At 51.1% G+C, this 27,563-nt stretch overlaps 2 protein-coding genes across 10 annotated transcripts in view; one reads left to right on the plus strand and one right to left on the minus strand.

Annotated features, from left to right (window-relative positions):
• ANGPTL2 (angiopoietin-like 2) overlaps nt 1-16,204 on the plus strand; it is a 34,807-nt gene extending 18,603 nt beyond the window's left edge. The window contains exons 3-5 of the mRNA XM_005881467.2: nt 10,393-10,586; nt 12,217-12,487; nt 14,423-16,204. Coding sequence (XP_005881529.1) covers nt 10,393-10,586; nt 12,217-12,487; nt 14,423-14,622 — 665 coding nt within the window. The 3' untranslated portion in view covers nt 14,623-16,204. The remainder of the gene's footprint in view (nt 1-10,392; nt 10,587-12,216; nt 12,488-14,422) is intronic.
• The window catches only part of RALGPS1 (Ral GEF with PH domain and SH3 binding motif 1), a 240,208-nt gene that overhangs the window by 86,056 nt on the left and 126,589 nt on the right, over nt 1-27,563 (minus strand). The gene's annotated exons all lie outside the window — the stretch shown is intronic.

Consider the following 27,563-nt stretch of genomic DNA (forward strand, 5'->3'; position numbering starts at 1 on the left):
CAACACAATAGCTGTCTGGTGGGAGTGAATCAAAATTATACCTATTTTTTTGTCAGATTGGCAAAAAATATATTTGTTGGTGTGCCACAGAATTTTAATAATTAGTTTGTGTGTGCCATGAGATGAAAAATGTTGAAACGGCTGATCTAGGATACGGAGGTTCAGAGGTTAAGTAACTTAGCCAAGATTACACGGCTATTAAATAGCTCAGCCAAGGCTCAAACCCAAGTCTGTCTTAACCACTCTGGGATACTGTACATTTCCATGGAAAGGCTGGAGGGGAACCGGTGTGAAAATCACTCTATAAATGCCTGCCCCGGCCCAGGTGCCAGATGCTGGGACCTGACCCTCTATCACTATTTCATGTACCAGGTTCCAAGCAGCTCCTTGTAAAAGAGCTCTGGGAACAGCATTGGCGAACTTACTATTAGAGCTTTCACCTTTCTAATAACAGGAGACATTGTTGCTGAGAACCCAGAGACACAATGTTGCTGCCTCCTTGCTCAGGCCTCGGAGGAACCAATTGAACCAACTGTCTGTGGCCAGTTCACTATTCACAAAAAAAGGATTGTAGTGAATTTATGCCGCCAAAAAAAAAAAAACCACACAAAAAAGGGGAGAGAACAGAATTAAGTTAGCATCACAATACAGCATGTCTAAAACAATCGAGCTCTCCCACAGAAAACATACTGTGCACCTGACTTGTAGTAAATGGACCAACCGAAGCTGTAGATATATCTGGACAAATTCTCTAGGGCTACTTCAACATATAGGTAAGTGTAAAGTCCTCATTTCTTTAAATAGGTTAACTCTAAGTATATAAAACTCAGTAACTCTGAATATAGCTAAGTCTAAAGTCCTCATTTCTTTAAATAGGTTAACTCTAAATATATAAGACTCAGTAGCTCTGAACTGCTCCTAGGGCCACATCAGTAGCAACCGTGCAGGCCAGAAAGGACAGGCAACTCAAATGAGTGTTTTCCTAGGTAGATTTTTTCCCTTTTATTTTATTTCCTGCTATGAGGTGGGAAGTATGTACATTAGGCTGTGGTTCCGTAGCACGATGGCATGTTTTAAAATAGAAAATGAGATGTATCACACTGTGGCTTCCGTTCCTTCTGGAGGTCAAGCAATCTTCAATCCAGGTGAAACGCTATTGGTAGGGTGTTCTGCCAGCTCTAGCCAACCAGCTTCCAAGCCTGAAGCGCTGTTGGGGGGCAGGAGAAGCACCTGGAAACTGAGGATGGCGAGGGGGACTCCAGCCACGGCTGACTGGGCCTTTCCATCACAGAGGCTGAGGGGAGCCCAGCCCAGCCCTCAGGCCTCCAGAGCTCGTGCTGTGCACTGCACTGTGCTGTGTAGTTTCTAGTGTTATTGTTGAACAAAATAAGATTTCCAAATTCATTACGAACTACGTAATCCAGTGATATTTCAAAGAGCATTCTTTGCTAGCTTCCTGATAAACAAAAGCCGCTCCAGCTCGAGCTGGGTCATCTGCCTTGTAGCTTTGCTTTCTCTTTTCCCCTCCTGGGTACCTCGGGGACCAGGTCACAGAGAGCCTTTGAGTGCGATGGCGAGCTCTTCCTCTATGACGCAGGCCTTTTCCAAGGAAAACATTTGGCTAAGTGCTCCGGCTATTTACACCCCGGAGATAAACTATCAGCTTGTTACAGTGATCTGGCATCCTGACGGGGAAATCGCAAGTTTGGCACTAAGCAAACTGGAAGTTATCTAGAAAATCCTGGAGCTCAGGCATCTGTAGCCAGCTCACTAGTCAACAAAAGGATTGCTGTGGCGAAGCTACGCTGGGGACTGTATCAAAACCCTGAGATGCTCCCTGAGAAAGGGACAAGGAAAGGAGAACTGAGTTAGCATCCTCCTGCCGTGTCTAAGCGGAACTGGTGAGGTTTGCTGAGTGCAGTGGGCAGCCTGCTGCTGTAAAAGGAACGCCGTGTACTTCCCAGTGGCCTCTGTCAGGGCAGGAAGGACGCAGGCAGCAGGACGTGCCTCCTACGCTATCCGGGCAGAGGGGCCCCTGCCATGACTCTGGAAGTAGAGCATGTGACATAAGCCTGATGATCCCGGCCCTGCATCCCAGGATGAGCCAATGGGGCTACAGGCCCCAGGGTGGCTTTATGTCATTTTTTAAAATGGATAAATGATTGTCCCTTAATAGATTTTTTTGGATAGAATAATTTAAGTTAAAATTAGTGCACATATAGAGAATAATTTTGCTTAAAATGTTTAGTTTAAGTGACAAATAGTTTACTTTATTAAATTTCTAAATGTTAAAATTAAGTGGAATGCTGGAGTCACATCCAAAAGAACAGACAATCCATCCTGTGTCGGCTTTCTACTACCCGCTGCCCAGACTCCCCCAGCACAGGTTTCCTCTCCCACGGTTTGGTCTGCATCCCGATTGCCCCCTGTCGTGGGGTCCCTGTTTCCAGATGGATTTATTATTATTGGTCCTCAGACTGAAAAGAACAGAATGAGGATGACAAAAGGATTGCAGCTGATGGTGGTGAGGAAACGGGAGATGGAGGAAGGCACGTGGGGTGTTAGGCTGGGAAGATCAACCCATAACCACGGCCCCTGAGAAGGTTCCTGCCCCGAAGGAGCCCACGGTCTGGTGGGGAGTGAGACCCCAACAATCCTAATACGGTGTGACAGCCACGGCACAGTGAGGCAGAGGGACCAGGACTAAGAAGGCAGAGCTGAGTTCTAATCCCAGATCGTCCACTTTCTGCCGGGCCTTAGTGTCCTCACTGCTGCAGGGACTCCTGAGGAGGAGATGAAAGAGTGCGTAAAGGCTCTAGGTACACGCTCATCATCACTCCTATTGCATTCCAGGAGAGAGAAATAAGCAAGACAGGGGAAGCCCGAGGAGGATAAGCAGCTCCTCTGAGGTTGGGAAGCCTTCCTGGAGGAGGGGGTGAGGAGGGCTGAGGGCCTTGCAGTGAGTTCTCAGAACCACTGCCAGCATCACCAAGAAATCACGAGGACCGGGCTTAGTGCTGGACAAGTGTCCTGTTTTCAGAAAGAGAAAAAGGATGAAATACTAGAACTATATACTAACTGGCTATGGTCAAGCCCCAGAAAAATTATGGAAAAGATTATAAAGAGGAGTTTGTGAGCATTTGAAAAATTAAAAGGTGATCAATGAAAGCCAACGTGGATTCTCTAAGAACAAGCCCCTAAGCTGATTCCCTTTCCTGGAAATGGTGGAGGGGCTGGGAGCCTGCAGGATCGCCACCTGTCCGTATCGTATTGTGGGTCTGATAGGCTCTTCCAAGAGGTGCCTGTAGACCAGCACCAACAGTCTCTGGGCATCCTCATCACTGCACCCAGGCAGCCTCCGTGTGCTGCCCACCTCTGCAACCTCCCTCACCCATGCAGCCTCGGGCACCGCTGACCCACGCACCGCACCGGAGCCCCAGGACTCCACTCCCGCTGGTCCTGGGGAGCCACAGGGAGCTGCTCATCTCTCACACCAGGAGCCCACCACCACCCCTCCTGGTCTAACCTCTTCTTTCTAAAATTGCTTGCAAGTCCTTGTTTCTCCTCCTGCCCAAGGTATTGATGGAAACCAAGGAGTGAGCACTGTGTATCCTGAGGTCAAACTGGCAGAAGCAGGATCCCCACAAGCTCTTCCTGGGCCTGGAGTTCTGGTTTGGGAGCCTCAGAGTGTACCAAGTGCATGGAAACACGCCCACCTCACACACCTCCTGTCCTTTCTGCTGTAAGAATTCTAAAAGGATTTTAATAATTTTGCTTTTGAAATCATTTGGCCAAGAGTAACACAATTTATGGTTGGCTCTGATTTCTCAGCAAACATCAGGCATGTTCAGAAATTCTTGGGGAGTGAGAAAAATCTACCTACAAATTGTTTTCAAAAGTAATAACATTTTAATGAAGACTAAATTTAACAATTAATGAATTTGACAACTTGTTAAACTTTGCAGAAATTTAATTACCTGCTTATAAATTTTGATTTTGTAGTTCTCTTTTCATATTTTAGAGCGAACTGATTTTCTTAGGCCTCGAACACGTTCATAAACTCCTGAGAAGCTCCCTGGCCCTGTGCCCATCGTCTGAGGGCAAGTTAAGTGGCCTCAACAGCAGGCATGAGCATTTGGACCCTCTCCCCCTAAGGACCAGAAACAACGTTCATGATTTCAACTCTGAGCCCTGCAGGAACTTAACTTGAGATGCCTGTAGGGACGCACCAGCTTCCTGGTATTTAAGTTATTGTTTTGTACTCTGGTTCACTCAAAAGTGGTGACTGACATAGAATATATATGTTCATAACTAAAATATTGCTTCCCCAAGCCTACTGGATAGACAAGGCGTGAGTGAGCAACACCTATAATTGACCCCCCACAGGTGTCTGCTCACCTACCTGCAGGGGTGCCCAGAATCCTGTCCCTGGCTGGGCAGGACTCCACCTAAACATGGTCCACATGCCCCGGCTCTCAGGTTAATGTGGCTAGAAAAGTCCAGGTCCAATTTCAACAGCTAGTCACTTCTTCTGTTAGAGAAGCATTTCAGGGAGTGGCGGAAAGACTCTTTGGAGAGAGACCATCAGTGGGAATAACTGAAACCAGCATACGGTTCTCACGCAAGAGCAGTGTGTCTCAGTGACATCACAGAAGCCTCCCCCATGCCCACATATGAACTAACACATCCCTAGAACATTCTCCACAGGCCACAGGGCCTCTGCACAGCCTCAGGTGGTCACGCCCAGAGCCTTGGGCATTGTGGGTGAAGAGGCCTGTCAGGCTGCTGGCCAGCCACTCGGCCTCATCCAGCTCATGGCCAGGCAGGACTCTGCCCTGCCCCCTCACCCCAGACAAGCCAGGGAAGAGAGGCATCACTCCTGCCCACACAGGCCCCATGGTCTACCCACATCTCAGCTGCTGGCCTCGGGAGCTTCCAGCCACCTGAGCAGACATTCATGAGGCCACGTTCCCAGCAGGAGGGTGGCTGCATGGAGAGGTGGTGCAGTTCGTGAGCCTGTTTCTCTGCTGGGGCCTGGGTGGGAAAGTTGGGCTGCCCGGGACCCAGGGAGGGAACCAGGACTAGGAAGTTACACGCAGGTCTGGCCTGGCTGCAGGCTCCACTATTTTAGCAGAGAGGCCCTGCACTGGGGACAGCGTGCCCTGGACCCGTCATCAGTATGTGGTGCCTGGCTTCTGGGTGGCTATGTTCCTTGGGTGCATGCCCCATTTTCTGTCAAGAACCCCAGCCAGGAGGAGGGAAGCAGAGAGGGGACTGTGGCACCCAAACCTGATCACCTCCACACCTACCAAGTTTGGCACTGAGGTTTGGGGGCCCAAGACCTGTATGCCTGTGTTCCCGTTGCCACCTTCCTTCTCCAGAGGCCTCCCTGTGCCGCTTCCCTAAGGAATCTCGCAGACTCAGCGCGGCCATGGAGGCTGCGCTTCTCTGCACATGGAACATCCCGCGCCTGCAGCCCGAGAGTGCAAATATAGACGGTCTTTATAGACGAGGTTGGGGCGCTCACTCCACTCAGAGCCCTGTGCGGCCGAGTCAGTGTTGGCCTGGCGCTCCAGGCACGGCTGCCCTTCAGAAGGGGAGCCAAGGGAAATACCGCCAGGCACTTTGCACTGTTCCAAAGGGAGAGCTCTGCCACGCACACCGAGAACTCAGCTTCATTGACAAAAAGATCCCCGTTCTCCACCTCACTGTGTCTCTGTGGCCCTCTCCTCTGCAGTTCCGGCTGTTAACATATGCCTTCATGGAAACATCTCTCAGTAAATGACCTTACACTTAGTCCTGGAAATTCAAAAGCAGAGACGGTGACTTGTTTGTGTGGGATGGGGAAGGTGGGCAGTGAACAACTTCAAAACTGTCAGCTCTCATCTATCAGAGGAAAGGAAGGGAGGACCCTCGGTGACACTTGCCCTGGCTGCCTTGTGCTGGGTGCTCCTGTATTCACGAGACCATGGGAAGAGGCAGGGTTCTTCCCCTGTTTACAGAAGAAGAAACTGAGGTTCAAGGACCTGTCCAAAGTCCCACTGTGAGGAGATGAGGCCACAGAGACTTGAGCCGAGGGCTCTTGACTCCCAGTCTGGGGTCCTATCCCAGCCCCACACTTTCTCCGCGGAGTCCTCAGTAGTCGGACGCCTCACCTGGCCCTCCCCAGCGATGCCTGTATATATAACAGGCACAGATTTCTCATCAAAGGAGGATGTTCTGAACTGGCCATTTCAGTGGCGCCGCATGACAGTCTTACTGCTGCCATCTTCTGCTCTTCCATCCATTTGCCACCTTTTTAGTGCTAAGTATTTTTCTGACTAATTTTCACCCATCATTTAATTTTCTGACCTTTGCCAAAGGCAAAGGGGGGTTTGAATGCAGGAGATCTGCTGGAGCTCAGCAGGGGTTTGAGAGAAAACTGTTTGAAATGTGGTTACTGATGGAGCTAATGGGTCCTGGGTATCGTGGGAAAAGCAGGGTGCAGGGGACATGTGGAGTTTTGTTGTGTGTATGTTTTTTGTAACAGTAGGAGATACTAAACACTTGTATGCCATTTCATACCTTTTCCATGATTTTGGAAAGCATGCCATCCCTAAAAGCCTTCAAGGAAAGATTTCCCAGGTTTGCCTTATAAATTGTAAAGGAGCTCTGGCCAGCGTGGCTCAGTTGGTTGAGCGGCATCCCATGCACTGAAGGGTCTCGGTTCGGTCAGGGCACGCGTGGGAGGCAACTGATTAATAGTTCTCATTCACATCAATGTTTCTCTTTCTCTCTTTCCCTCTCCCTTCCTCTCTCTCTAAAATCAATTTTTAACAACCTTTAGAAAAAAATATTAAAAGGGAAAATTTCTTCTACATCATAAAAAATACTAAGATAGTTGAAAAATGGGCAAAGGACACCAAAAGGTAACATAGAAGAAAACCAAATTATCAGTAAAGATGTTTTCTGAAGGGTATAACACCTTGACAAAGAAGAAGTATAAATTTTTATATTTTTAACCTGGCTGACTAGCAAAGATTAAAAACAGTCTGAGGGACACAGAGACAAGTCAGCCTGGGCCTCCCTACCCTGGAGTTCACTCTGGCTGGAGAACAAGAAGAGCTACAGTGTGTGGTCGCTGAACCACCCAAACCTGGGTTCAGATGCTGGATATGCCCCTCACCAGCCGTGTGACTCCAGGGGTGTCACCCGACGTCCCACGGTGCACCTGGAGGACGGGTGTGTAAATACACGGATGGGGGTATGGTGAACACTCACTCCATGCTGGCTGGGAGGGGTGTTTTACTGTTGCTACCACTCTAGTCAGAGCTCTCTTAGAGGTAGGGATTCATCACCTGGGTTCGGAGGTCTATTTACCTTCTGAAATTATAAGCAAAGTTGTGTGAGTCTGTGGATTTTTCTAAATACAGATCTAGAGCTTTCCCCAAATTTTTAAAGAGACCAGTGGCCCCAAAACATTTAAAGAGAGCTCTTTGTAGAAATGCCAAAGGTAAAGCTAAAACCATGATGGCACCCACAAAAGTAGCTCAGGCTGGGAGCCACCAGGCTGGCCTGCCCTTCCCCCGAGCGCTGCGCAGGAGCCCTGCAGGGAGAGCCGGTGCTGGTCTCAGGGGCGTATGCTGAGGCTCTGCTGGTCTCCCGGCACCAGCATCCCCACCAACGGCCTCCCCTGTGCTTCGGACTCGGGAAAGAGCTGGGGCCTCCACGCCCACAGCAGCTCTGCTCCAGCTGTCGGGGACAGACTCCCATTCTCTGCCCTGGTCCCTGGGGCTGTGGGCTGAACACAACCAAAACCTTTTTCTCCTTCATGAATGCTCTTTCTGGGTCTGGCCTCCCCTTCCCAGGACGGAAGAGGCACAAGGCGAAGAAGGGAGCAGCAGCTTGTGCCACATCTGCTACCAGGCGGTGTGGAGGGTACTGCCCACCCCTCAGAGGGGAGAGGGGGCTGGTGAACAGGTAAATGAGTGGGAAGCCTGTCCCTGAAGCATGACGGGAGGAGCCTCCTGGGTAACTGTCGGCCTTAAGCACCCACATCCACCTTCCTTCTGGGCGCTGTCTGGGCACTGGGGACAGAAGGGGGCGAGCCAGGCCAGCCCCGCCTTCCCATCAGGTTTCCAGGGAGGCTGCCCTAACACAGCAGCAGGGGCTCAGGAAAAGCCCCCTGAGATGTGCCACGAAGACCGAAAAACCCCAACTTTTCCTGTTCTGCCATCACGTGTAGACTCATCACGCCCAACCACCATCCAGGAAGGAATCTGAGAAGTTTGATGTACACAGGCGAGCTGAGCACCCAGCCCCCAGAGTCACCCCTCCCCCACACACAGAGAGGGAAGCACAGGATTCCCAGGAGCACAGGTCCTCCCTTTCTGGGCATCAGAGCAGCCCCACCCTGGGCTCCTGCTGCCGGCAGGTCCCCCTGGACCTGGGGCTCAGTAAACAGCTGTTGAGTAAACATACAAATTAACAGAAAGAACAAGATGGGACTTTCCTAGCATGTTCGATCTTGCGCATCTCGGATTGGGGAATATTTTGAAGAGAAGCTGAAGCAAAGTATGTGATTTTATTTATTTTAAAATGTGTCGCTAATAAGATATGTAGCTCAATGGCTAGGTCCTGAAAACCTTCTCAAGGTTCCTCAGATGAATGAGGAAGAAGACGTCAGCCTATTTGGAACTTGGTGTCTCAAGTTTGTTGATGGGACCAACATCCAAACACAGGAAACCTCCAGGGGGATGGGAGGGGGAGAGGGGAAGACCTACAGTAGCCATTCGGATCCCAAGAGACACCCATTCCTTCTGACTCAAGCTCTGTGACATCACAGAAAATCACAGAGCAGATCCAGTCTCAGCTTCAGAAGAGCTGTGGACAGGATGCATCCTAGACACCATCCTTTAAGTCCATGGCCTGCCCATAGAACTGCAACCTCAGACGTGTGAATTCCAGCATCTGGCCCTCCGTGAGCTTTCCTTGGAAAATACACAGACTGAGCTAAAAGAGCACTTGGTCCCCTGAAAGGATGTCTGGAGGCCAGTGTCTGAATCTCAGAAGCATCCTGAAATCGCTGGCTGTGTGGCCAGATTTGGGGCCCTGCTTGGGTCCCTGTGACTACACGGAAATTCATTCATGAAAAACTGTGGCAGCTGCCACTGAGCACCGTCTTGACAAGGCGGGTAAGAGTCAGAGCTGAGGCACCAGCGGCTGGGCCCACAGGACTCGAGAAGAGCAGCAGCCGTCTCCCCAACGGGACGAGGCCGCCAGAGCCGCGCAGCGCTGATGAATCTGCTGCATTTGGTGGGCACTCGTCTCTCTTTGCCACTACAACCAACTTTAAAAGAAAAATCACTCCAGGAACTCCACACAAATGATCTCAGTAACCCTTACCACCGTAAATGAGGCAAAGATGATCTCCCTTCTACAAGTTGGGGAAACTGAGGGCGGGGAGAGGTAAGGAAGCTGGCCCAGATCACATGGCGGGGACGAGGGGGAAAGTGGGCCTGGGGTCCAGGCATCCTGCCCCAGCCCTGAGCTCCTAACTGTGTATCACATTACAGTGGTCCCCCCTTCTCCTTGGGGGATACGTTCCAGGGTCCCCAATGGATGCCTGAAACCACAGATAATACCAATACATAGGTATGTATGATTTTTCCTATATATACTTATGATAAAGTTTAATTTGTGAATTAGACACAGTAAGAGCTTAACAATAAAAATAAAGCAGTCATAACAACATACTATAATAAGTTACATGAATGTGCTCCCTCTCCGCACACCAGCACACATTTCTTTTTCCTTTCGCACAATTTCACAGACAGAACATTCATTCTTATCTCAGATCTTAGCAACTTCAGCATACAATTTTTTTTTAAGTCGAGAACTTTCACCTTTTTGCTTCAAGGAAGCACTGTACAGCTTCTCTTTGGCATATCAGAATGGCCAGCTTTGCTGCTCTTGCACTTTGGGGCCGTGGTTAAGTGAGGTAAGGTGACTGGAACAGCGGCACTGTGATGCAGCAGCAGTCGAAATGATAACGGAGATGGCTGCTGAGTGACTAACGGGCAGGGAGGGTGCACAGCGTGGGTACTCTGGACAAAGGGATGAAGGGATGATTCACGTACCAGGCGGGATGGAGTGGAGGGTGTGAGATTTCATCACGCTACTTCGAACAGGGCACAATCTAAAACTTATGAATTATTTATTTCTGGAATTTTGCATTTAATATTTCATACCATGGTTGACTGTGGATAACTGAAGCTGCGAAAAGTGAAACCATGATGAGGGGGATACTGCCACAGAGGTAGTGCCCGCGTCGGGTGCAGCCAGGGTGTATGAATGTGACTCAGTGGCCTGGCCACGGGGAGGCCTGTGACATGTGCGTGTCTGTGTCCCCAGGTCCGTGGAGAGACTGCCTGCAGGCCCTGGAGGATGGCCACGACACCAGCTCCATCTACCTGGTGAAGCCAGAGAACACCAACCGCCTCATGCAGGTGTGGTGTGACCAGCGGCATGACCCTGGGGGCTGGACCGTCATCCAGAGGCGCCTGGACGGCTCTGTCAACTTCTTCAGGAACTGGGAGACATACAAGGTGAGACCACAGGGCCTGTCTGTGCTGCCCACCTCGAGAGGCCTGGCTGACCAGGAAAGGAGCCACTGGGAGGGAAGGTGCCCGCTGACCTGTCAGGGCCTGTGCAGCCCCAAACAGTAAACACCTGAGGCAAGAAGGACACTGACGGGGCCATCTCTGCGAACCCACCAGGGCTGGCGAGGGCCAGTAGCTCCCTCCTGCCTGCCGCTCACCACTGCTGGGAGACAAGAGTCCCAAGTTCCGACCACAAGCTCCAAGATGGGTACGGTGGCCCCCACTCCAGCCTGGGTGTGGGAGCAGCTCACTCCCAGTTGGGCTTCCCTGGGGAAGACGTTCGCACAGCCCAGAAGGGACAAGTCCCCATTCCCAGGGGTGGATACTCATTCTCACAGTAGGAAAGGCTACTAGGACTCGGTCGTGCCTCTGCCTCCTTCCTCTAAACAAGGAGGTGGTGACAGGGACAGCCAGAGCAGCTCGGCTTACTGGGTGCCCGCCACGCACCAGGCAACACCCGAGTGCTGCCATTCAGTACTGCATTTAGTCTCATGTCAGCCCTAGGAGGCACATACTGGTAACGACCCGGTTTATAGATGAAAAAGTGAAATAACTCGCTCAGCTTGCAAGTGGTAGAGCAGTGTCCAGAGCCTAGGCCTCTGACACCAAAGCCTACAAACCGCCCCGGCCAGGACGCCTGCCACGGCTCTGCTGGGCCCCCTCCTATCCTGGCTGCCCTCCGACCCACCTCCTGACCAGCCTATGTCTTGGCTTCTCCTCTCCCTCCTCTTTCCTCCTCCTTTCTGTATTCTCTATCTCAGAGACAGCGGAGCATGGTGGTAAGACTGGGCTCTTGGTTCAGATCCCAGCTCACCCCCCAGCACCTTGTGATGCAGGGCTTTCTGGGCTTCAACACACTTTCCAGGGAGGACAATGACAGCACCCAGCTCTTAAGAGCTGGCAGGAGTTGGTGAAGTTCTGATAACAGTGCCAGTATAGTCTTGAGCTCACCAGATACTATTATTACTATTATTATTATTATTATTATTATTGAATCCATCTATTTTCAAGACTTCAGTGGCCATGACTCAGCTGATGACTCCCCAAACTACATGTAAACACAGTAACAAAACCACCAGATTTTAGACCTCAGAGGGAGCCCGGGTGGATGTGGCACGTGTTTGTCACAGCTCACACCTGTCTGTACTTTAATGTTTGCATGACTCTCACACAGCCCACCCCAGAGAAAGAAAGTGAAGCTCAGAGGAAGTAAGCACTTGTCCGAGAAGCTCTGTTGCCTGCCTGCTGTGTGCTGGGCTCTCCATTTATTTACCTTGCCTCATGTTTCCCTGCAGACCGTGCGGGGAAGGGAATATAGCATCCCCCGTGTTCACGCCAAGCCTAGCACAGAGCAGGCACTCTCTAAGTTGCCTTGATGATGCATGATTGAGGCTCAGAAAGATGAAGTGACTCATCAAGTCACAGCCAAGCAGAGGAGTGGGGATTTGAACCCAGGCCTGCCTTAGGCGCTGCCTGTGTCCAGGCCCTCTGTCCAGGGCTGTGCACCTGACGGCCAGGCCCTGCTGGCCAAGGGCCCTGCATAATCCTCACTAATGCTCTCCTGTGTTTTCCCCAGCAAGGGTTTGGGAACATCGACGGTGAGTACTGGCTGGGCCTGGAGAACATTTACTGGCTGACGAACCAAGGCAACTACAAACTGCTGGTGACCATGGAGGACTGGTCTGGCCGCAAGGTCTTTGCAGAGTATGCCAGTTTCCGCCTGGAGCCTGAGAGCGAGTATTATAAGCTGCGGCTGGGACGCTACAATGGCAATGCTGGTGACTCCTTCACCTGGCACAACGGCAAGCAGTTCACCACCCTGGACAGAGACCACGATGTCTACACAGGTAGGACTGTGGAGTCAGACCCAGGTGGAGGACCAAGAACAGAGGTCAACCACAGCCAGTCCCAGACACCAGGGCCTGAGAACAGGGAGATCCCTGGGTCCAGCTGCCTAACCCTGTCCCTGCCCCTGAAGGCCCACTCCTCTGCCCACTGGCCATAGGTCCCCTTTGCAAAGCTGGGTCAGAGTGGCATTTACAAAAAGGTAGTGTGTACAAATGACACATGTGATGGCCAATCCAGGTGCGCTCGCATAATCTCTCTACCTGAGTGCTGAGTGTCAGGGCCTCACATCCCCATGGACTTTGGCCACGTGCCGTGCTGGTCCCACCTCCTGCCAGCCATGTGCCCCTGGGCCTCTTGCTAATCTCTCTGGGCCTCAGTCTCCACATGGACACAAGGACCAGGCCCACCTCACAGGGAGATGAGATGTTAGAGAGGATGCACTGGGCTGCTTTGGCTGGGCTTGGCAACAGTCAGGAGTCCTCAGTAGTCCTGACGCAGTGGTGCCTTATGACCACTGCTCTAGCACGCACCGTTCACCTGGCGCTGCAGGAGCCGGTGAGAGGAACCAGCTAGGAAAGAGGAAGTCATTTGTCCAAGGTCACATGCCTCACACTCAGGCCTTCACTAAGAAGTCTTTATATTAAAACAAACACAAGGGAGAAAACAGAAAATTATAAGCACAGATTCACACCCCCCAGGGCCCCATACCCAATTTCTTGAGATGAGGCCCTAGCTCAGCAGTTCTCAACCTGTGGGTCGTGACCCCTTTGGGGGTCGAATGAACCTTTCACAGGGGTCACCTAAGACCATCGGAAAACACATATATAATTACATATTGTTTTTGTGATTAATCACTATGCTTTAATTATGTTCAATTTGTAACAATGAAATTGGGGGTCACCACAACACGAGGAACTGTATTAAAGGGTCACGGCATTAGGAAGGTTGAGAACCACTGCCCTAGCTGGTTGGCAAGTCAGAAGGCCTCCCTCTTCCCTGAGGGCTGGGAAAGCTGGGCTGGGCCCCAAGGGGCCTGGGGCTGAGTCTCCCTCACTTTCTGCCTCAGCCCAAAGCCTCAGCTGGAGCAGGGCCGCCAGCCACAGTGGCCCCCAACCCACAGACTTGACTGGGGCAGCCCTTCCCCCGAGTGGGGGCCTGCTTCCTAGGCCTGATTAGGAAACCAGGGACCCCCTCTTTTAACTAAGAGCAGCCCAAGCACATGGGGCTCCTCCTCCCTGTGAAGCCGGTGCCCCTGCACACCGCTTGTCCCTTGCCCACACTTTCCAAACTGCTTGTCCTTGGCAGAAAACTCCAGAATGTTATGACAGTGCCAGAAGTTTCATAAGATATCTTTCTTTTATGAACTAAAAGTATATATTTGGCTGGAATACATGCTGGGGAGGAATAGAGAAGAATTTTCTCTCAAGCACTTCCTTTGTCATTCTATAAAGACTCTTGACCCAACAGTTTCAACTCTTCAAAAAATTCCTAAGAAAACTCCTTTGCCTCTCCCCCGCCCACCCAGGTCATTTCCGTTTTCTGTTCAAACCCGTGGTGTGGGGTCCTCCCCTGCGCTTCCTCTGCACCAAGCTCTGAGCTAAGTGCTTAAATATGTGCCCTCATTCAATCCCTGTGCGGGAGGCAGCCCTGTGGGGAGGCAGCCCTGTGGGGAGACGTTGCTTATCCTCCTTTTACAATGAGAATTTGGTGGCTCAGTGAGCTTAAGTCACTTGCCCAAGATCACACAGCTTGTCAGTCAGAAGGCCGAGCTTCAAAGACAGGTCTGAGCAGGCCTGAAGCCTGGTCCACCTCTCAGGGATTCTTGCTCCAAAGGCTCCCCAGAGAGGGTCCTGCTAAAGTCCCCAAGCAAACAGTGGACATGGGTAAAACCAAGCCCCTTCCACTGAGACCTTCTCACTCCCTTCTCTCTGCAGGAAACTGTGCCCACTACCAGAAGGGAGGCTGGTGGTATAACGCCTGCGCCCACTCCAACCTCAACGGGGTTTGGTACCGCGGGGGGCATTACCGGAGCCGCTACCAGGATGGGGTCTACTGGGCTGAGTTCCGAGGAGGCTCCTACTCACTCAAGAAAGTGGTGATGATGATCCGGCCCAATCCCAACACCTTCCACTAAGCCAGCTCCCTCCAACCTCGTGGCCTGGCCTTTGCCGGCAGCCTGCCCGCCCCCACGCAGGCCCAGCACACAAAGCAACTCCTCACCAGTTCACCGGAGCCGGGAGGACTGGGACCTGGAGGACTGGGACCTGGATTGTGTCCCAGTCACTGCGGCAGATCACGGACCTGAACAGTACAGTATTCTCTGTCCCTACACTCCTTCACACCAGACAGCCCTCGCGTTTCCCAACAGGACGGGACTGCAGACCAGTCTTTCTTTAAATAAATTAAGGTCTACAATAAAAGCACAACTGCAAAATACCTTCATGATATACACGTGTATGAGCCGATCTTGCCCACCTAAGTGTATGTCACATACATATGCATTTAGATATATGGCACATGTAATATATCTAGATACATACAGAGGTTTGCCTTACATACCTAAATACACAGTCAACCCTCGAGTGCTGACACTCTTACCAGCATCATTACTCCTGGAGAAAGCCATTCCTTGAGTCGTGGTGCTTGTGTCTAAGAGCAGACCAGACTGTGCAGCTCCCATTCAAAGATCAGTCCTTGGCGTCCACGTGCTGAATCCTTCCAGGAATGTCTACAGCGCGATTCTCTCTCAGAGGGGTTTCCAACTTAAGAAGCCCTTTGGGCACCTCATCAATTTCGAAATCCCCCTCCATCTCTGTTTCTACATGCCCCCTATTCTCAGGACTTTCACCATCTGTCCATCCACCCCTCCACTTACTCATTCGTTCAACAGCATTCAGTAAGCCTCTTGTGTGGGTCACTCCTTGGCCACTCGCTCTACTTCCAGGCACCTTTTTGCTCTGCTCTTCTCCTTGCCTTTCTGTCGCACCCTCCTCTCCTTCTAGGAAAGATTCCTCAGCCCCTGAGGAGGAGACAGTCGGGGCTCCAGGTTTCTGGCCAGGAAAGGGAAGGCCAGGCCCAAAGCTAACTACCAGCCACACAGATAATGTACTCACAGTTTTGTATTTCCCATTCACACTTTAGCCTACATGTCATTTTAACCTTCACAGAAATAATAGCCTACCATGCCCAGGAGGTACTCAAGGAAAGAAAAGTCATCATCTGACTACTGGGACCCCAAATGGCTACAGACCAAAAGGCCCATGTTCTCAGGCCAACTAGAGTCCGCGTCTCATTCCCAAACTACACTTCCTGGAGAATGCAGGTGCCACAAAGATGAGAACTGGCCATTTCTTGTGAGTTACTGAATAACCAGGGGCCACCGGCCCCCTTGTTCATTGCATTACAGCGAGGTGGCTCTCCCAGTCCTGTTGGCCATAGAGGGTCACACTCAGTACTACGGAACTATTGCCAAGCGGGAGCAGGAGAGGAGTCAAGGTGAGACCCTCCCAGTGGGTGAGTGGGTCGGGGCATGCAAGCCTTTGGAACATTGGTACTGTCCATGTCTGGGTGTGTGCCTATTACCTCAGCATTCTCGCAAAGTGTACCATGTAGCATGTTTGTGTATATAAAAGGGAGGGTTTTTTAAAAATATATTCCCAGATTATCCTTGTAATGGCACAAATCTGCAATAAAGCCATCAGTGCTATTTGGATGTATCTGCACTGTGTGTCACTGTTTGTGAATGCCTTCCTGGGACCTCTCATATAAGAGCCTCTTTAAGTAAAACCAGGAAGAGATGCAGCAGGAGGGACACACAGCAGTCATTTAAATCCCACTCTCCCTGCCTCTGGTTTCCACTCATGCCCCAGGAGTCCCATGACAGCACCTCGGGCCAAGATGGTCCTCTGGTGCTCCACCCCCTTACACCCTGTCCTGTCCTGGACGTCCTGGAGACCTTCACAGGCGTGTGGTCACACCTAAACACCTTCCTCCAGGTCTGGTCCCATTTTGCCAAATGGCACCATCTACTCAATTGCTCGGGTCAAAAATAAGGACGCCTCTCTCCCCCTCATCAAGGTCAACCCATCCCTCCACTCCAGCCCTCTCCTCTGCCTCAGTATAGGTGCCCTTCTCCTCTCCCCTCCACTACTGCAACCCTCAACTCCTCCCTTCATTCCAAACCAACTTCTACACTAACTGCCAGAACCACCTTCCTATAAATCAAGTCCATGCGCCGGGAAGCGTCTCTAGAGCATGATGGGAAAACCCAAAACCATAAAGGAAAAGGTTAATGGACATAACCAAAGAAAGCCCCACATTTTCTGCCCTCCAAATAACCAAGCATGACTGAGATTGAAAGGCAAATATGAAACCAGAGAAAAATACAGAATTAATACTCATGCTACACCAACAACTCTTCCAAATTAAGAAAAAAGATACAAACACTGTGACAGAAAACTTGGTGAAATACACGAACACATTAGAAGACTCAAAAACGGCCAGTACACAAGAAAAGACTCCAACCTCAGTAATAACTAGAGTGGTGCACTGAATCAAGCCAAAACCATCTCATGGTGCCTACTGGATTGGCAAAGATGAAAAAAAGTCAACCTCCATGTAGACAAGGAAATGGAGACATATGTGCTCTATATACTCTGGATGGAAGTATAAAGTGACTCAATATTTTTAAAGACAATTTGGCAATGTATGTATCAAAATTTTAAATGCCCTTATACCTTTGGACCTAACAATCCTCTTCTTAATGAACATATGGGAGCTTTTTCTGGCAAAGTTGTAGCTGGGGACTGGTGTTTACTGACACCTCCTGTGTGCCTGGAATTGCACTTCTGTTTTCTTATGTGACCTCACAGCAGCCTGTGAAGGAGGTGTTCGCACTTCACAGAGGAGAAAGTGAGGCTCACCGTCAAACTGCTGGTAAAAACACCCAGCAGCAGTTAATCCAGAAGGTTCTCAGCTCCTTTCTCCCAAACCCCTAGTCAGTTTTGGGGGTCACAGTGGAATCTGGAAGCTATTTTGACCTTGGCCCAGACCACGGCCACCCCTCCCCACATACCTGGAGTGGAGTGTGTGGGATGGAAAGGTCAATGGTAAAGGAAAACAGGGTCCAACCTTCAGTCGCTGGTCTGAGCTCTGACAGCTGTGCCAGACAAGGCGGAGCCACCCTTCGCTAAACCAGTGAGTTGGCCCCTAAACTAGAGCAGGCTGTGACAGCCCCAACCCAGCACCCAAATCTGAGTCTTGGTTAAATAATAGCCTGGCTATATGGAAGGAGGAAGGAATAAGCCCATCAGAGATGTGGAACCCACTCTCCTTAGAGCAAAATGGGGAGGGGGAGACAGCTTACCAAACCAAGGACATCAAAGGAGAGAGCAAGGAGACGGGAGGGAGCTGTGCTCAAGTGCACTGGCCCAGCGAGCTGCTCCCCACCAGCAAACATGCCAGCCAGTCAGCACCCCTGCATCAATACTCCTCCTCCTCACCCATCCTTCTAGTGACCTTTAGGGCCTCCAGAAATAGGAGTGCTCCTGGTACTCAGGTCTCCATGGTGAGTGCACCTCCAGACCCAGAAGGAAGTCAGTGAAACCTGGCCAAACCCCACGTCCCAGTTTGGGCCAATACCTTGGTCACTGGAGGGCACCCACTTGCTGGGCATGTGTAGGGAACGTGGCAGGAAGACAGTGGTGTTCTCCAAGCCAGTGACACCCAACAGGACCCCTCCCCCAAACCGTGCCAATTTGAACAAGATTGAAAGAGAAACCTTCGAACTATGTAAACCATGTTTACGATGCTCATGACCCACAGAGGCTCTTTGGAAGCTCAGGGCCTCCCATGACTCCCCAAGGCCACCTCATCTGTTTTACAGTCTTGGAAACCCTCTTGGTTACCCTAAGAGAAAGCCAGACAACTGGATTAAACAAAAAAGGGGACATTTTAAGTGTAACAAAATGATAAATGGGCATTCTTCCTGCCTTGGTTTTATCCAGACTCCTAAGGCTAGTTATAGCCCACATGCAAAACCCTCTCTGCAGGGCATGGCCCCAGACTGGTTGGTTCTACAGCATAAGCACACTGCCCACCTGCAGCCTGAGAGAGGAGTGCAGAAAACTTTGGGGGGGGGTGAGTTGTCCACCACTGCAGGGATGGGGGGGTGCTCCCATCACCCTAAATCAAGTGAGAAGGACTTCAAGGGACCACTGCAAGAGTTTGGCATGGGCAAGCATGGACATGACCACCTGACTCATGCCTTGCATCCACAGGCCTGAGGCAGAGAGCAGTGAGAAGCTGGCCACACTGGGAGCAAACAGCAAGCCCACGTTGGGGCAAGGAAGGCAAGGACAGCAAGGTCACAGATCTCCTAGGAACCAGAGGGCAGCCTGGCTGGGGCATGGGGGTGGTGACCGCGCCGGAGGCCCAGGAGCCAATCAAGGAGTCCTAAGTTATCAGCTGGAGGAAAAGCATCACCCCTCTGGGCTGCTGAGTCAGTGGTGCCCAGAAGGGCAAATCTGAAGCAGCAGCAGCCAAAAGGGAGAAAAGATAGCAAAGAGGGAAAAAGACAGAGTGGGCACAAGTTCTGGACGCCACAAAAGATGGCCCCTTACCCCTCACTTCCCCCTCAGCCCCAAGAGCACACCTTGGCGAGGCAGGCAAGTGGGGGGAGCAGGCCTGGGGGCCAGTGAAGGCTCTCCTGAGCCCTCCCCCCAGGCCTCCCAGTCTGATCTGGCTCTAGGATCCAACCTTCTGATTATGACTGGACTGTCTGGAATGACGTGACTGTTAATTCGCATCCTCTGCATACACAGGAGGCAACAACGGGGCCTTTTCATGCCTAACAGCAGACAGATGAGTTTTCAGTGTCACTGGGAATAAAACTAGTCCGCAGAGTAGGCTGGGAAGGACATTGGGGAAAAAGTAAAGTAGGTTTCTTCTTACAGCTGACTGAGTCCAGCTCATTTAATAAGTTGGTTACGTAAGGCCACGAGGTATCCCCCGAGTCCATGAGCAGGGACACAGCTGGGCCTCACCAGGGCCAGGAACCAGGAACGGCCTGGAAGGCCTTCCAGGGGCAAAGCAGCAGCTTTCTCCTCTCCCTTTCCCTTTCCTCTTCCTGGCCTGCGGGTCTCTTTCTGTTTCTCATTGTGCGTCCATCTGCTCTTCCCAGCCCGGAATTCCTGAGCTCACATGTCCTCCGAGTGCCAGCAGACTTACAAGCACCCCTCCATCCCAACGCAAGCTCTGGCCCGAGGGTCCGCCTGGCCCCTGGGGGGTGTCCACCTCAGCACAGAGTGGGCGAAATGAACAGGGCTCTGGAGTTCAATACTGGGGGAGGGGAGGGGGAGTTCCCAGGTTCCCAGAAAAGGAGGGGTCATGGGCTGGGTCTATACCTAAAAAGTGTGTAGATTATATCCCAGCTCTTGTTGGTCCCCATCCCCTCCAGGGACTGTATTTTGCTAGATGAATTCCGTCCTACTGCTGGTTAGAGTGTGTCCTACTCCCCAGCCCTCCACACTGACCCCAGCCCTACCCCAGAAAGCACATCCAACCTTCTAGGCCCACCTAGGTCACTAAACATCCTGCCCCTCCTGGATACGCTGAGCTTCTCAATAGTCTCTATGGATTAGTCTCAGGTCCCCACGGTGGGGGTCTTCCTGGCAGCATTCTGCTCTGGATAACACTCATGCCAGCTACCATCTATGGGGCACCACGCATGTCTCTTTAAACTCTCACCACAACCCGCTGAGGTGGGTTCTATAATTGCCCTCCTTTTGACACAACATTGAGGCTCAGAGAAGTAAGTGACTTGCCCAGGAACATGCTGCCTGGGACACTCAGGATTTGAGACCCTCTGTCACCTATTATCACCCCCTTGTATGGCTAAGAATCTTGGCAGCATGGAGCCTCCTGCCCCAGGAGAGGCTATGTGAGATCGCCAGCCAGCCTGTCTGTGCAAAAGCAGTTGGATGGACAGGAGGTCCCCAGATGTCAGAAAGCCAGCTCAGGGCTATTTTCCCAATTTATTTCAGAGCAGTGGGCAGGGCACAGAATAACAGAGGGCAGCGATGGAGAATATCCCACAGCTTCTTGGGGCTCCCACCCCTTTGCCAGGACTAAAGCTATTGAGCCCTGCCTCTCTCCCTCCCTCTTGTGGGACAAGAGAACTGCTTGTCCTACAACCTACAGCCACAACCCCACCCTCTGGCACTCATAGTGTCCCACTGTGGCTGGTCTGGCTGTCACCTCATGCACCAGTTCCACCTGGTAGAAGTCCTGGTCCACATGCTCTGGTAACTGGGTCCCTGATGTGGTGGCTCATCTTCCATCTCCATGCCTTCAAACCTGGGGCTTGCTCACCTCTCCGAACCCAGAGTCAGGCCTGAGCCAGCCCCAGCCTGGTAGTTGCCACTTGTGGACACAATGCCTTAGTACCAACCATCGCAAAGACATCCAAATGTCCTGTCTCTCCTGACCTGGGGCATCCTGGGCCAGCTCAGCCTACACCTGTGACCCTGACAGAGATAACCCCTCCTGTCTGTGCATCCTTCCCCAAGCACTTCCACACGCGGCACCTCCGGGTGGCGGCCCATCTGGCGGTCCCACCCCCGGCTCGTTGGTCCTGCTAAATCTGGCTGCAAGGGCTGGTCGAGGGGTGCTCCCTTCGCCCCTGCTTCAGCACAGGAGCCCTCCTGAAGCTGAGGGACAGCTCACAATAGAAGAGAGCTCCTTGGGCAAGGTAGACAGGCCACGTTTGCCCTGACCCTCAGGGGAGCTGGGAGTGGCCCAGAGCCTGGAAGAGTAGCTAATGTAGAGGGGATGGAATTAGAATTCCCTTCTGGGGCTCTGTGATGACAGAGGCCGATGCCCTAGTCATCCAGAATTGGGGGGAAATATAGAAGAAGCATGCAGCCTCCTTGGAGCCCAGAATGCTGACCAAGCCCCAGGCAAGTGTGCCCGGGGAGGGACTTCTATCAGCCTCCTCTCGGCGGAACCAACAGCCAGCATCCTTTCCTCACTGTCAGGGCAGCGCAGGGCTGTGTTGGGACACAGAGAGGGATTAAGGACAGATATTCAGGACACAGAAGCAAGAGCAGGGGGCGGCTGAGCAGCTGGGCGGGAGGCCTGCAGGCCTGGCTGCCTAACCCTGGGCCCGGAGGGCCCAGGGAACATGTGTTTGGAGTAGAAAAGCAGCTTTTCTTCCAAGAGCACAATGAATTGGTGGGGAGAGAAATGTGTATGAAAACAAGATGCTATCTTCACCTATCATTGTATTTATTATTTATTTATTTATTGTTGTTTGTTTTTAAGGGGGCGCCAATTTATTGTTCCACTTGTTATTTATTATTCCTTGATTGCTTTTTGTATGTGCCCTGAGCAGGGATCGAACCTGCAACGTTGGTGTATGGGGAGGACGCTCTAACCAACTGAGCTACCCAGCTGGTGTGGGTCAGGCGTTGAGTATCGACCTATAAACCAGGAGGTCAGGGTTTGATTCCAGGTCAGGGCACATGCCCGAATTGTGGGCTCCATCCCCAGTTGGGGTGGGGGGGCGGCATGCAGGCGGCAGCCAATCAATGTTTCTCTCTCATCATTGATGTTTCTATCTCTCTCTGCTTTTCCCTTCCTCTTTGAAATGAATAAAAAATATATTTTAAAAAAAATGGTTGGTAACATCTAGAATTTGAGAGTGGAGAACACAGGCTTGCCCACACTGTGCCACTGGACATATCACTGCAGCCCTTGCCGAGGGCATCCCAGCTGCAGCCATCAGAACAACAGCCCGAGTTGCCTTTTTCCCAGCCATTCCACTCCTAGCATCCAATGCTTCAGAAATACTCTGACAGGCAAGTGAAGATACATGTGTGAGGATCTTCCCCACTACACAATCAGTCAAAGGGAGAAAGTAGAAACCACCAAGCCATGTATCAGCTGGGGCACAGCTAAACAAATGAGCTCGCACCCAGGCACTACCCAGTCACCCACGCGTCGGTGGGAGCCCGGAGCCATTGGCAAGAATGAAGTTCTGTATTTGCTGCCACTGAGCATGGAAGACACTGTAAGTGGAACAAAAAGATGCAACCAAACAATACGTATAAAATGCCCGTCCTCATTTTGGTTAAAAAGCACAGTATTATTCTCACATCCCTGTGCACATATATGTGTTCAAGTAGATTAAGAGGTCTGGAAAAATTCACACCCACCGTTAACAGTGGTTGCCTCTGAGAAGCAGGAGAACAAGAAGGGATTTTCGCTTTTTACTTTATAGACTTCTTTTCAGTGTGAATGAGTTTTATAACAATCGTGGCCGAATCCGCTCCCAAGCACAGCCTTTCCTGCGGCCTCATTCCCCAGAGGCAGGCCCTCCTGGGCCTCTGCAGGTCTGGACACGGCACTCCAAAGGCCAACACACACGTGACTAGGGAACTGCAGCCTTTCAGGCCCCTCGCTGGCACCTTTCTCCATAGAGAGGTGCAAGAATCCATCACCTCTCTAAGTGCAACCACACCCTCTGTCCTACAGGATTTCCGCCCTCACAATGAGCGCCTCAGAGGGACCGAGCACTTCCTGCTGCCCTGCAGGTCAATCTTTCGGTCTTACCTGTTGGTTTACAGCTGATGTTGTCCCAATGCAGATGGGGCAACAGAGTAATAAATGTAGGTGGTGATAAAGATTGTGCAATGTACTAGTTATCCAATGCTGTGTGACAGATTACCCCCAAACTGAGCAGTTTACAGTAATAAACATTGATTATCTTGTAGTTTCTGTGGGTCAGGAATTTGCATGTATCTTAGCTAGATGTCCTTGGCCCAAGGTATCTCAAGTGATGAGGTGAATCTATTGGTTGGGAATGCCGGCTCATCCAGTCTCCACTTAGGTAGAGTCTGCTTCTAAGCTCGCTCACAAGGTGGTTGGTAGGTCTCAATACCTGGTCACATGGGCCTCTTCACAGGACTGCCGAGTGTTTGGCAGCTGGACTCCCCCAGGTTGTGTGATTCAAGAAAGAGTAAGAGAGAGCAGGCATCTAACACAGAGGCACAGTCTTTTTATAACCCAGTCTCAGAAGTGACGTCCCAATACTTCTGTCCTTCTGTTTGTTGGAAGCAAGTCAATATGTTCTGCCCATGCACAAGGGAAAGGGCTTACACAAGGACACAAGTACCAGGGCAGGGACCATAGGGGGCCATCTTACAAGCTGCCTACCACACAAAACCTTTTGGATTTTCAGGGCTGTCTTAACTCTCCCTCTCCGAAAACAGTGCAAGGAGACGTCCCAATGGCCCCAGGTTAGTTCCTCTTTGGAATAAAAAATATATTTTAAAAAAAATGGTTGGTAACATCTAGAATTTGAGAGTGGAGAACACAGGCTTGCCCACACTGTGCCACTGGACATATCACTGCAGCCCTTGCCGAGGGCATCCCAGCTGCAGCCATCAGAACAACAGCCCGAGTTGCCTTTTTCCCAGCCATTCCACTCCTAGCATCCAATGCTTCAGAAATACTCTGACAGGCAAGTGAAGATACATGTGTGAGGATCTTCCCCACTACACAATCAGTCAAAGGGAGAAAGTAGAAACCACCAAGCCATGTATCAGCTGGGGCACAGCTAAACAAATGAGCTCGCACCCAGGCACTACCCAGTCACCCACGCGTCGGTGGGAGCCCGGAGCCATTGGCAAGAATGAAGTTCTGTATTTGCTGCCACTGAGCATGGAAGACACTGTAAGTGGAACAAAAAGATGCAACCAAACAATACGTATAAAATGCCCGTCCTCATTTTGGTTAAAAAGCACAGTATTATTCTCACATCCCTGTGCACATATATGTGTTCAAGTAGATTAAGAGGTCTGGAAAAATTCACACCCACCGTTAACAGTGGTTGCCTCTGAGAAGCAGGAGAACAAGAAGGGATTTTCGCTTTTTACTTTATAGACTTCTTTTCAGTGTGAATGAGTTTTATAACAATCGTGGCCGAATCCGCTCCCAAGCACAGCCTTTCCTGCGGCCTCATTCCCCAGAGGCAGGCCCTCCTGGGCCTCTGCAGGTCTGGACACGGCACTCCAAAGGCCAACACACACGTGACTAGGGAACTGCAGCCTTTCAGGCCCCTCGCTGGCACCTTTCTCCATAGAGAGGTGCAAGAATCCATCACCTCTCTAAGTGCAACCACACCCTCTGTCCTACAGGATTTCCGCCCTCACAATGAGCGCCTCAGAGGGACCGAGCACTTCCTGCTGCCCTGCAGGTCAATCTTTCGGTCTTACCTGTTGGTTTACAGCTGATGTTGTCCCAATGCAGATGGGGCAACAGAGTAATAAATGTGGGTGGTGATAAAGATTGTGCAATGTACTAGTTATCCAATGCTGTGTGACAGATTACCCCCAAACTGAGCAGTTTACAGTAATAAACATTGATTATCTTGTAGTTTCTGTGGGTCAGGAATTTGCATGTATCTTAGCTAGATGTCCTTGGCCCAAGGTATCTCAAGTGATGAGGTGAATCTATTGGTTGGGAATGCCGGCTCATCCAGTCTCCACTTAGGTAGAGTCTGCTTCTAAGCTCGCTCACAAGGTGGTTGGTAGGTCTCAATACCTGGTCACATGGGCCTCTTCACAGGACTGCCGAGTGTTTGGCAGCTGGACTCCCCCAGGTTGTGTGATTCAAGAAAGAGTAAGAGAGAGCAGGCATCTAACACAGAGGCACAGTCTTTTTATAACCCAGTCTCAGAAGTGACGTCCCAATACTTCTGTCCTTCTGTTTGTTGGAAGCAAGTCAATATGTTCTGCCCATGCACAAGGGAAAGGGCTTACACAAGGACACAAGTACCAGGGCAGGGACCATAGGGGGCCATCTTACAAGCTGCCTACCACACAAAACCTTTTGGATTTTCAGGGCTGTCTTAACTCTCCCTCTCCGAAAACAGTGCAAGGAGACGTCCCAATGGCCCCAGGTTAGTCCTGAGGATGGAGAAACTCACTAGTCCTTCCTCTACCTAACCCTTTTCTTCGTTAGGGCTGGCTGATGACCCTGGGAGGGCCCTTGGACTCCCACCTCAACCCCCTGTTCTACTCAGGAGAGTCCCTGGAGATATTTCCCTTCTCACCCATTCTCCTGGTTTCCCAGAGGGAACATCTGGCCTGGCCTAAGGTTAGTGGTTGGGCACTGGGGTCAGACCTGGGTTTGAGCATGGGTCTGGTTTAGCTTCTGCAGCTGTGAAATAAGTTAAAAAATACTAGTGCCTCCCTCAGAGGAAGGAGGGTTGGGAGGATTAAATGAGATAATGAGACTAAAATGCTCAGCTTTCACATGATGAAAAAATAAACATGAGTTATTGCATTATTATTATTACTATGAACTTCTAATTAGAAACCCAGAGACTGAAGGTCAAAGAGAGCAGTCACTCTGATGAGTATACAGATTCCTTCTAGGAAAACACACTTCCTCTTGCACGAAATGGGCTTATGCTCTCACCTCCTTTAGGGGGATCAGACAAAACTCCCTGACCCAGAGAAAAGCTGACTGCAAGCCCGCCCTGTGCCCCAGAAGGGACAAATGTGACATGGTGCTCAGCTCTGGGCAGCAAAGCATGCAGGAAACATCCCTCCCCACCGTGTTTTCCTCCCACACTGTTTCTCTCCATGGAGACGGAGGGATGGAGATAGTAAACGAAGGATGAATACGTTAAGGCTGGGTGGGACCCCAGCCAGAGCATGAGGTCTTGAGTTAAACTTGGTATCCGCCTGGCATATGACATTGGGTAAGTCATACGTCAAATCATGGTGTGTGTTTTTTCATTCATAAAATGGGGATGTTAATAACATTCACTGACTTTTTGTAAAAATTGAGCAAGGCTATGAAGTCCCAGTCTCAGAAGCAAGACTGAGAAATGTAAATTTTAAGGGAACACATCCTGAGATTGCAAAAGTAAAGGCAAAGTTCTCTCCTGGAGGGAGACGTGTAGGTAACCTGCAGCTGACCACTCTACAGAACCATGGGAAGGTTTCCTTCACGTGGGGCATGGGTGTCTGTGATGGTTCTGCTGACTGAGAGGCACGTTTGAGATGAGTCAGAGGCAGTGCTTCCCTGCTTGCTGGGCCCCAGAGAGGGAGGATGCCTCGTTTCGGAGAAGGGGAAACTTGATCACAGGTTCTCCTGGGGTGGGGGACGAGGGCAACAAGCCGGCCCCTGCAGCATGTGGCCATCGGGCAGGAGGAGAAAAGGCATGGCCCATGGACTCCAGAGCAGGCATTCCGGAATGCGGGCTTCAGCTTGTCTTTGTGGCACTGACAACCCTTTCTCCACCCCTGAGCTGTGCTCCCCCAGCTAAGGAAGGAGGAGCCTGGCTCCACATGGTTCAGCAGGAGAGACTGGTCAGGGTTGGGGCCCGGCAGCAGCTGAGGCACCAGGCAGCAACCAGAATGGATGTGTGGAACAAATGAGCATTCCCTGGGGAATCCTTGGAAACACGTGGAGTGGGGAGCTGGGCGGGGTGGGGAGGCTGGATTTACTGCATGAATAATGGAATTTTTTCAGTTGGGCATTAAAGGAAAGGATTATCCTTAATGCTGGCAAACTTGGGGACAGCTGGATAATACTGTGGTAACCCTGACTTGGGAGCTATTGAGCTTGGTCCTGGGGTACTGGTGGCCCCCACCAAAGGGGCATCTGGGAAGCTGACATGCTGGCAGCATCTGCTGGAGGCAGATCAAGAGCACCTGTTCTTGCCTTTCATCTCTGCTTTCAGGGGCTCACCGCTCAAATGCACACACCGATTCTCAAAGCCAAAGTACAGGCAAGTGCCATGTGTCTCCGTCAGCCATAAGGGACCTGCTCGCTGACAGCTGTTTTATGTCTTTCCAAGGCTTTGCTCTAAAATGGCCTGTTTCTAAAGGGCTTTCCCTCCCCCTAGCCATTTCTGAAATGCAGTGGTACACAGTCCTCCCTCCTCCAGCCTGACCTCCTCAAAGCCATTCACATGCTGTAGGCAAAGTGACTGGTGTTAAATGCAAATCCAATCTGGTCATGCCCTGCTTTGCGGTTCCCAACTGCTCCTGGGGGTCGGGG

This window comes from Myotis brandtii, unplaced genomic scaffold, assembly GCF_000412655.1.
Source record: "Myotis brandtii unplaced genomic scaffold, ASM41265v1 scaffold68, whole genome shotgun sequence".
Taxonomy (NCBI): domain Eukaryota; kingdom Metazoa; phylum Chordata; class Mammalia; order Chiroptera; family Vespertilionidae; genus Myotis; species Myotis brandtii.